Consider the following 11,542-nt stretch of genomic DNA (forward strand, 5'->3'; position numbering starts at 1 on the left):
CTACATAAAATGGGGTTGTAATGAGGATTAAATTAATTAAGTGATATATTCTAAATATCTGGCACATAGTAGAAATTCAGTGTGTGGTGGTTGTATTAGGGAAATTGCAATACCTGTAATGATAAGTAAATGATGCATCTGAATTTCTCTTATGTGTGATTAGGCAACATTATTCAGCAGGGTACTAGAGGACTCTTGCTAGGAATCTGGCCATATTCCCTGCCCTGTCCAATTGTAAGGCATGAATTGCAAGACCTCCAGCTCAGTAGAGAGACAATAATAACCTTTGGGCAGTTGACTCACATTGGCTCTTGGCTCTTTGGAAAAATGGCGTGCTACATCAAACTAAGGAAAGGAAGGAATTAACAAGGTATTTGTCAAATACAGTTCTTTATTTTTAAAATACATTTCAACTAAAGCATTGTAAGCCATAGTAGAAATGTAGTCATGTCAAAAAGATTATTCTTTTTTACTTGGCATAATAGGTTCACAAAGAACTTATATTTTATGAACTTTTCAATATTCAACTGTTTTTGATCTGCAAAAATGACAAATGCATATGGTCCAACCTAACTGTTACTAAAGCAAAAGTGATTGATTCGCTGCCTCATTTTAGAGTTGAATATTTTGTATAATGTATTTGTCAAATAGTTTGTATATGGAAAACTACATAAAGAAATATTTTAGGGGAGGACATAAGGTTGTCAGCAGCATTTGCTGTCCTCAGGTTTAGCTTCTTATCCAGCAGCTAGTCTTTCACATTCAGGAGTGAGTCAAACCTAAACCCCAGAAATTCTTCAGCTTCAGAACAGACTATTTTCTGCTTCCTAACCAATGTTGTGTCCATTGCCAAATTTCACTGAGTTGTCACTCTGCTTTCTATATTTTTGACTTTTTGGCTTTTCTGGGCCCTGAGAATTATTTTTGACCTCATAACTCAGTAGATTAGAGGGGCTTTTCTTGAGTGTCATAAAAGTAGCTGAGCTACTGACTTAAAGATCATGAAAATTGCTTTTTCTCAAATAAACTCTTGATTTTATTTAGACTTTAAAGATTTTCTTCTGGAAACATTAGGGTACTTTGATGAATTCACTAACTATAGATTTTGGTGTAGTAATAGTAACAATTAATGAAGTAAGGCTTTACTGGTATCTTTAGAGACTAACTATTAAGTCCCAAGGTTTGTCAGGCTATGAAGATTTGAACCTTTTTACTTTAAGAAGCCATTTCATCAAAATAGAACTTCCCGTCTCTATTGGCTAATGGTAGAAATTCAGAATCATTAGCTAAATTAATTGGTCATGTAGTTCATCTTTAGACTGTTATAAACAGTAGTGGAATAGTTACTGAGGTGAGAGCAATTAATTGGATGTACTTTGAATATATTCTAACCAAATGCTATGCCTGTCATTCTTAGTGACCTCTTAAAGACTGCCAAAAGAAAACCGTTGACGAATCTTAGTGTCATCAAAACAACATCTAGAACAGCTTAAAAATTCTTCATATCTGTATAATTTACACCATCTCAGAATGAAAAGTCATTTTGAATACTGCTGTTTAAGTGTTATCCCAGTGCCTCATAGGTTTAAAGGAGAAAGTGAAAGTGTGGAATACTTTTTCTAAGTTTTTAAAGCCCACAAATCATAGAGGCAGGAATAGAATGTAGGTTTCTTATGTCTAGGACTCATGTGTTAGACCAGGAAGGAGCTGAAAATTCAGATTCCCTACACTAGAACCGAAGAGGCACTCAGATGAATGGAGATGGCACGAGGTCTCAGGATCAGAAAGAGAGAAAGGGATGAGAAATATGGAAAAGTGGAAAGCAAATAGCCTTTTAAAAAGACCAGTCACCATTTAGCTCTACTGGTTGTTGTCTTGTGGAAATGTGGTTCTAGTAAATACAGATATGTAGATGGATTATTTACATGAAATAATCACATAGTTAAATATTGATAAGTAATTCAAATTTTAAGCTCTGTGGGTCAAATAAAACACATCTGTGGGCTGTCAGGAAGTGACCTCCGGATTAGATTCAAAATTCTCTATAGATACATAAATGTTATTAAAAATAAAGGATGATGACATGCTGTCCTTCATCCATATTTATGACCAATCAAAGGAAATACTAAAAAAAAAGCTAGGGTATTTCATTAATCAACAGATAGTAGATGCCCACTAGGTTGCCGCCACATATTCATTACTAAGAAGATATTTACTATCTTCTTAGTACACAATGAATATTCATAGTCATTCAAAAAGACAGATGTTTTCACTGCATTTCTCTGGTTTATAAACAGGTTAGTTGAGAAAAAAAATTTCCTGATAGGATTGCAAATTACTGAGAATGGAATACTAAGAAAAGATCAAAGTTATATGTAAGGGTTGATTCTATAAAAGCTGAAGGTAGAAGAAGACTTTTCAAGTTCCGTACAGACTCCTGTATTATTTATTATACAAAACATAAGGGAGGGGCAGATAGTATGAAGAAGAGAAAATGTGAATATTTTATTATCCTAGATTGTTGCTCTCAAATTGAAATATTATTTTTGACAAAGTTGAAATGAAAATTTTATATAGATATTGGTTAAGAAAAAGACTACGGAGAAATATACAGATGCTCTGAAACAATTCGTAGTTCCCTGAGGGGTTAGAAGAGAAATTTACAGAATCATGGAGTACAATGTGTCATTTAGCTACTCGAGACAGCACACAGCATCTGCTCAGCGAATAAAGCAAAGGGCAAGGAGTAAGGACCCATTTCTATTTCTGGCATTTGATTGCTCTGGGACCAGAGGCATGGACTGACACATTTTGGCACTCAGGTCACCCCATATGTTTTAAAAAAAGACAACATGCATCCCAAAGGCATTTTTTTGCATCAGTTTTGACATCTTTAAACCATTGCCAACTTTTAAAATCAAGGCTACCACAAAAGTAGAGAATGCTATTCTCCCTCACCATAATTTACAGATTTGATGAAGAATTGTGATGGCCAGCCACCAGTCAGATGCCTATTGGAATATTCTTATTTGCTTTACATCTCTGTTTATCTCGGGACTCATCATGTTTATTTCCAAGCAACGTTCTTTTTAATCCACTTTTTCTTTGCACTTAATTTAAATGAAAAAGCAGCTCTAGGCAGATTCATTATTTAAATTGCAGTCTCCATACTCTAAGGCAGGAATTACATAAAGTTCACTGTCTTTGCATCCTCTACAGGTTTTCCTTTGCTAGTTTTGAATGAAACGCTAACTTTATATTTGGCTCATATTTTTACCTTCATTTTAAAGAAAAATATAACATAAATGAGGAATTTAAAGATTAAGCTTATAGATAAAAAATACTTACCTCTCTCTTACAGTTTGATGCACAATGTAAAAAATAATACCTTTTCTTCCGAACTGCTCTAATTATACATGAACCATCGAACAAAGGCAAACACAAATTTCTCCTATAAGAGTCCACATCTTATAGGAGAAATTATTCTCTTCTATTACCTAATGCCCGACTTTCAAGAAATTAGATGAGTTCATATCATTTAATGTAATCCGTTATCTAACCTTCTTGGGAACTGACCTCCGTAAGTACAACATTCTTGCTCTTACCATCAATTCACTGAATTACAAGTATATTTTGCGCATATCCACATATACCTACACTCATACTTTTTTGACTTTGAAGAGTGATATAAAACTCAGAGGCCCTAGAATATAAGACAGAGAAGAAGGAAGGATTATCTGCAAACACTTGGCTGCATTATACATACTCAGCCCGATACAAGACATGGATATTAGCAGGTTAGCCAAATCTTATTGGGGAAAGAAGTTACTTTTTAAAGCAAGCTGCTTTGCAAGTTCTGTCTTTCAAACCAGTTCCTGCAGATACCATACCTTCCGGAGGGGTTTGAGCTTGGTCTCCATTATGAAGTCATATTTGCAGAGCTCACAGCAGCGCGTGTCTGAGCTTTTGATCCACTGGTGGAGACAGGACTGGTGGACGAAGCGCAGGGTGCCTGTGCAGCGACAGGGTGTGATGAGGGGGCTCTCTTCATCCCCTTCGCAGTGACAGATCCTGGGGAAGGACACAGCAGCTGGGATGAGATCTCTCAGAGAATATTTCTCATCCCTGGACTTCCTCTCTCGCTCACCCTAAGCTGTCTCAGAAACTGCAACCCAAGATTTACCATGCATGAACATTTATTTCACTCCACTTGATGCTAGAGTTGAACCTATGGCCCATATTACTTTTCTTTCATTTGCAGAGTCATTGCTGGACTTGTAAGTCATGTTATAAGGCGTTAGACATTGGCACAGTCCTACACTGAAGCCAATTTTAACTATTGAGCTATATCCTCAGTTTAATCTAGTTAATGGGTCAGTATCTATGAAATAAACTTTCTTTCACATATACAAGTTATGACTTATAAGTATTCTAAGGAATGTTGTAATCTGGTAACTTCATTTTTTTTATTTTGATGATAATTTTATAAGAGCATGATATATAATTTAGTACATATCGGTATCCTACCAAGGTGAAAGAATTCTGAAAAAATTAACATATTACCAAATGATAAAGTGAATACAAAAAGCTGCAGCTTGGAAATAATTACAAAGATTTTTCTAGGAAGATTCACCCATTTTGGTCATAATGAATGGCCTAAATAGTCAAGAATCATTCTTGTATAAAAGACACAAAAATTACTGATTACATAAAGTTCAAATACAGTAAATCCTATTGTTTTAAAATATTAATTACTACATAGTCTAAGGAATTCAGAGTTCAACTAGTTTACTGAATTATTATGAATTCTAGTGTTATAGATTCACCGTCTACGGCATTATCATTATTCTCATCGTCAAATTAAAAAAAAAAAACTTTGTTTTCCTCATCGGATGACATAATCTTTTCTTACCTCAAGGTTGTGAATTCGAATCCTAGCACTTCAATTCTTATGATTTAATCAGCTGTTAAGGTTGATAATACATTGGATTAGAAATACTGCTTGAAATCTATTAGAAATAGGAATGAATGGACCATTTAAAAAATATCTATATAGTTACTTTTTTTTCAGCTGAGTCACAGTGGCAGGCTGGAGAAATGTTAAAATTGCCGCTACCGCTCTTTCCTCTTAGATCTGCATGTGCTATTCTCCAGAAGCATGAGTTTTAAAGAGTGAATTTTTAAAATACGTTTATCTACCTCAGCTGTCTTCCCAGGGGAAACGAAATGACTGCTCAGGTTGTTACTGCAGTGAGATACAGGAACTGAAATCCAACTCCCCCTAACCTCAAAATAAAGAAGTATGACACAGTACGCTAGTATTTTGAATCTCTTTTCTTAAATAATAATAAAGTAAGCAAAAAGGAACACTGACTTCCAAATTCCTTGGGATGGGAGTAATGGGATGAGAGCGGAGAGAAGTTCAAAATCAGTGTCTGTCTTCCCCTAGACTGAGTTGGGAAGTAGCAGTGTTGGATATAGAAGCACATATAAAAGACTGACATGGTGGGGACAAACTAAAAGTAAACTGAGAGCTTATTTTTTTAATATGGAAGCCTGATAGATCACTTCTTTCCAAAGGTGTAGGTCCTAGGGATCAGGGCTTAGTATACTTTGTATCGCACCCATCGACAATAGAGTATTGGTCACATCATTGGTGCCGAGTATATGATTGTCAAGTAAAGGAATTGTTCAGTCAATAGACTATGAATAATTATAAAAGCAACCTGTGAAAGCAAATCTGGGTTTCTATAGTGCTGCATTTTGTTGTAATACTTATTCTTGGAGTCTCCGAAACCTAATGAATTATACAGCATGAGAGGTTGATATTTCCTAAGTCCTCGAAACTCTTATTTCCCTGCCTCCACATGAAGATACTCCCTTAGATCAGAAGTCAGCAAATTATGGCCCAATTCTTCCAGCTGCATGTATTTGTAAATAAAGTTTTATTGGAACATACCCATGTACATTTCTTTAAATATTACTTACAGCTTTGCTTGCACTGTAACTACAGAATTGAGAGTTGCTGCAGAGACCATGTGGCTGTAAAGACTAACATATTTATTATCTGGCCCTTTACAGAAAATGTTTGCTTATCCCTGCCTTAAACATGGTGATTCTGAGTTAAAGACAGCACATGAATATTATCAACAAAGCAAAGTTTAGAAAAAAAATCACTCCAACCTCTGCAAGGGACGAAAGTTGAAGTATAGGTTACACAGAGAAGCACACGACAAAAGTGAAAGTCCTTCCTGGCCTGACCCTGAAGCTCGCTGATCCATGAACAGTGTGCAGGGACAAGGGGCACGATTCTTCATTTGAAAAATAAAACTTGCAGTTAATGCCATCTGATAACTCATCACTAAAAAACGATCGTGTCAAATGCTACACAGTTGCCAAGATGGCTCTGAGGCTCTGATTTTCTACTGACATGAAAAAAGTAATTTATTCATAAGCAGATTTAAACAAAGACCTTGCTGATCACTGAATTCAAACCAACCTGAGTAGGTTACAGATTGCAGTCCAACTTCTTATGTCTTATCGATTCCTTTTTAAAAATTTCTGCTGAAACTGTTACCTGAAGCATCACCAGCAATATCATTTTATTTTTTCATAAGATTATTTCCCATAGGAAAAATCAACAGGTTAGTTCATTTTCATTCCCACTTCACAAGATTTATTTTTACATTATTTTGGACTTTGAACTTTTTCTAAATTATCCAATCGATGTTGGATTCCAAGTTTCTTCAAACCATGTTGAGATTGTTCTAAATAAATTTAAGAGCTAAATATAAACTTCAAGTATCTCTTAGAAATAAAAAAATAATGTGATAGTCCTACAGATAGAATTAAACAAATTTTTAAACTGACATACTTCGCACAAATGGCAATTGTTAAATTATAAATGAAAATGAAAACATGCCTTTTTCAACAGAATAATTGTGCAGACAAAACAATTTTAATAATACAATAAAATTGCATTGTAAAATATTCATAATTTTTTAAAATTAAATTTATGGGGTGACATCGGTTAATAAAATTATATAGGTTTCAAATACACACTTCAATAATACGTCATCTGTATAATGCATTGTATGTTCACCACCCAAAGTCACCTCCTCTTCTGTCACCATATATTCGACCCCCTTTACCCTTTTCTATCTCATCTTCCCTCTGGTAACCACTAAGCGGTTGACTGTGTCTATGAGTTTTTGTTTATTTGATTTTTTGCTTGTTGCTTTCATTTTTCTAGTCCACATATGAGTGCAATCATAAGGTTCCAGACATAGAGAAGCTGAGAGAATTTTCCACCACAAGGCCTGCATTACAGGGAACAATGAAGGGGGTTACTCTACCTGAAACAAAAAGGCGAAAGAGCACAAAGCTGAGTAAGATGACGAACAGACAGGAAAGAAGTAGGAAATTGCAACCTTTATTCAGAATAGCACACCATATACTTAAAAATATTCATAGTTTTGATGCATTTTTATCTGTTGGAGACAGTTTGTGACTTGAGTGATTCTATAAAATCGTTGCTGATCTGCATTGTTGTCAATTTTATTGTCATTTTAGTATATGAACTGACTGACTGCTTATAGTCTAATCAGTATATGTTGAGACTTTCACCATTTACAACTTGAATAAACTTCTACTTCCATATAATTTCTAGCTTTCTGTGAAAAGCAGACCACAAAATGCTATTCTGCAAATTAAATTTTGTAAAGTATGTGTGTATGTGTGTGTGTGTAACATTAAGTTATTTCCTTAATGTTTGAATTTTAAGAAAAGCAGACTTTTTTTTTTTCTTTTTGTCCCATGTATGTTAAAATGACCTTCACTATTTCCCATTCCTTCCCTGGCCAAGGCTTCTTGGCTCTGGTAGAACAGTAATTATCTTTTTGCATACTTTAGAAAAAGTGATTATATAACTTTGGGATTTTTTTTCCCCATTCATTCATTCATTCATCACTTCATTCATTCACATATCTTTGTCCTTGCTATATGCAAAGAAAATCAGGTTATAATGTCAGCAAGTAGGGTAAATTGAGAGGGAGAGAAAAGAATGTGCGGGCAGGTACCCCATTTGAATATCTATTACAGTCACCTAGGTATTAAGGATCTGGAACCCTGCGGTGACATTGGGGAAGAGATGGGAGACTCAGCCTACAGAGAGTGTAGAGGTATCCGAGGACCTTGCTTGGTTTCCACGACTAGCTATGGCAGCAAAGCACATTCATTAATATGGGACTCCCACAGGCAGTGCCCCCTGTAATCTTCAGACAACATCTCAAGTGCAAGCCTATCCACTCTTCCCATATTCCATGCCTTTTTTCCCTTTCTATTCTGACAAATCTTTCTGATAAAGTCTCTCACTTCCCTACTTACATTTTTCTCTATACTTCTCTCCAACTAAATAATTTTTAAGCATTGTAATTATGGATACAGCTATGCTTGTAATGGTTTAATTTGTATGTTAATCTTTACTCAAACTAATCATTATGCTTCAGAGTTTGGCACTCATTCTAAGAATTCACTTTACTAGGCTAAAAATGATTGGAATGTATGTTGGGCCCATGCCATATTGAAAGGTATTAAGCACTGGGTGAGAAGTCAGCAATCAAGTAAATGAGTGAGGAGATATAATCGCTCCATTGTTCAGAAATATAGCAGAGCAGTGAAAGGAGAGCAGCCTAGAAACATTTTATTTTTAATTTTTATTTCATTTTATTTTTTCATAAAGCAGAAGTGAAGGTGCCAAAAAGAGGCAGGCATTAAAAAAAAAAGGCAAGAGAATGCCTTGTTAAATGGAGGTTCTTGAGAAGTGAGTAGAGGAATATCTCTGGGCAGGTGGAATAATACACAGGAGGAAAACACACATCTTGCTGTGAGCAAGAGGTAGAGGAAAAATGATAGGTGGAGATAAAAAGGTAGTGGAGGCGGAGAAAATTATAGTGGCTGGGTCTGGGAGGTCCTGTTATCTTCCATAATATAGGAGACAACATGTGTGCTAAAGAGAAGGCAGAAAGGCAGAAGGTTAAAGTCTTATAGAGGTTATAAATAATTAGAAAAAGCCACTTGGCGAATGGGATGGAAAATTAACCAAGCATGAATATTAGAATCGTGGAGTAGCCACGGGGTCCCTGGTGAGATTAGACAGCACACATTTATAGTAGACGCTGTTAACATTGCTTTGTGACTTGGCAGTGTTCAGCAGTCAGTCAGCAGTAGCGCAATCCAACATTTTGAGATCACTAAGTCAGACACGGGAAGGGCAAAGGAGTGAAGGATTCTGATGCGTCAGAGAACGCAGTATACAGACAGTCATAGGGTCCACACTCTGAGCAGGAGGGTAAGTGAAACCACCTTCCTGTTAATGTGTTATGAGAAAAGAATGGGTTTGGGAGACTGGAAGTCACTATGATGGAAAAGGCTGATGTTGAAAGCTGGAGGAAATGGGACAAAAACTGTCTGTATGTAGAGTATTCACGTCCCTTACGGATGACTTCATACCCCTCTTGCTGTATTTTTTCCATTGTTACAGGAAAAAAAAAATATGGAATTGTTTGGTGCTTGAGATTCGCAAGCAAATCCGATCCTGACTCACATCCTTCCTTTCTGTTCCAGTAAACTGGAGAAGGTCTTAGTTTGCTCGTGTGTAAAATGAGATTAAAAATACCTCTTAAGGTGTCACGAAGATTAAATAAGATACAAGAGTGCATACCTGGTACACAGTAGGCAATCAAACGTTTGTTAATTTTATTATGGCTAATGTGTTAATTTTATCAAGGGATCATGAGATTAATACTACTGTTACTACTACTACTACTACTTTGGTTTATCTATGTCATTACTTTTAGTTCTGTGGAACTAATAGTCTTTAGCAGCTAGTATGTTAAGTTGGTTAGAGCAAATGCTTGTATAGTCAAGGTCATGAATTCTGATTCCACACAGATGAGCAAGTTACTGACACATTCGAATACCAAGGTCAGTCAAGTCAAAGACATGTCTCAAATAAAATTAGGTGAGGGAGTATATTTCGATCTGTGTGTGGTAAAACTGAGATTGAATGTAGCTTTACTCTTCTATACATTGAATGGGCTCAGACAAGTGTTCAGGCAGTTGATTTTTTCATCTGTAAAATCTTACATTTCTATTATGAAGCTCAAATAAGACATACGAGAAAATACAGCAAAGTATAAATATCCCGAATGAAGGCATTATTGCCAATATATAAATAATCAATAAAATCAATAAAAAATTGCTGCTAGGTAATAAATGCAATGCTTTGCACACTTTTTATTAAAAGCAACTCAATTTTCCATGTCTGCATTTCAGTTTACAGACTGTCATTTTTCATCTTAAAGGATTGTGAAGTAAAAAAGAAAAATATTTTCTTTATCTATCTTACTACTTAGATTACTTTTCTGCTAACTCACCATCATCTTCCTAACAGTCAAGTCTAAGGAACTTTTCTAGTTCTTCATCTTTCCTGTCTTTTTGCATCATTGACTAACCCTTCCTTCTTGAAACATCTCCCTTTGTTGGCTCACGTGACATTGCTCTTATACTACATCCCTTACAGTCGGGAAAAGTGGAATCAGAAGGGCATATAAAATGATCAGAGGGGTTTAATAGTGACTACTTATGGAGATCAGACTGAAACGTTAGGATTCTGGGGCCTGGGAAGGTAAGAAATGATAAAGGAGATATGATAAGTGAGATGATAATATGATATGATAGGTGAGATATGACAGTGAGAAATGATAGGGGAAAAATATAGAATTCAATAAATGTAAATTCATGGCTAAGACTCTTCTACCATAATTAAAAATTGTAGGTCAAAAGGGCAACCTCCTAAAGTATAAGTGTAGTCATTTTGGGACAAATAAAAAGGAATACTAAGTCCTCACATTTAACATCTTGGAGGGGAAAAACAAAGGCAGGGGAAGGGAAATTATAGGACAGCTTTCTTTAGATTTGTGAAAAGGCAACTGGTTTTGTTCTGTCCTACAGCTGGATCCAATGAATAAAAGTTAAAGGAATGAACAGCTTTCCAAAGATGTTATAAGCTGGTCAAGGAGAGTGTAAGTTTTCCATTACTGAAAGTACTCAAGCATAAGTAGGGTGATTATATGGCAAGCATAGTGTAAAAAAACTCGAGCAAGGGAAATTAGACTCACATGACCTCTCATTTATTTTCTAGTGTTGCACTTCTGTTTCTCTTCCTTTCTCACAGACTGATTTCTACACCACACCACCCCCCATTTCTTTATCAGCATTTTCCCTCTGCTTATCCTGGGAGTTTTGTACTTGACCCTTTGACTTTTCCCCTCTACACTGATGACCCTTTTATATGGAGGTAATGTAGGCTCACGACTTCATGCATTGCTCCTGGGGTTGCTACTTTAAAAAAAAACATCCATCTCCAAAACCAACTTCTGCTTCTCCAGTAGCAAGATACTTCAGCCAGTTCTCTAACTCCAATAATGAGATATCCCCAAAGGGACACTTACTGTTTTCTACATCTCATCATCTCCAAAAT

General features: G+C 35.7%; 1 protein-coding gene across 24 annotated transcripts in view; it reads right to left on the minus strand.

Moving 5' to 3' along the window:
• Nucleotides 1-11,542, minus strand: part of MARCH1 (membrane associated ring-CH-type finger 1) — a 612,422-nt gene that overhangs the window by 38,520 nt on the left and 562,360 nt on the right. For all 24 annotated transcript variants that reach the window (XM_023532694.1, XM_023532697.1, XM_023532687.1 and 21 more), the window contains one exon: nt 3,891-4,071. In XM_023532694.1, the coding sequence (XP_023388462.1) occupies nt 3,891-4,071 (181 nt within the window). The remainder of the gene's footprint in view (nt 1-3,890; nt 4,072-11,542) is intronic.

This window comes from Pteropus vampyrus, unplaced genomic scaffold (genome assembly GCF_000151845.1).
Source record: "Pteropus vampyrus isolate Shadow unplaced genomic scaffold, Pvam_2.0 Scaffold88, whole genome shotgun sequence".
Taxonomy (NCBI): Eukaryota; Metazoa; Chordata; class Mammalia; order Chiroptera; family Pteropodidae; genus Pteropus; species Pteropus vampyrus.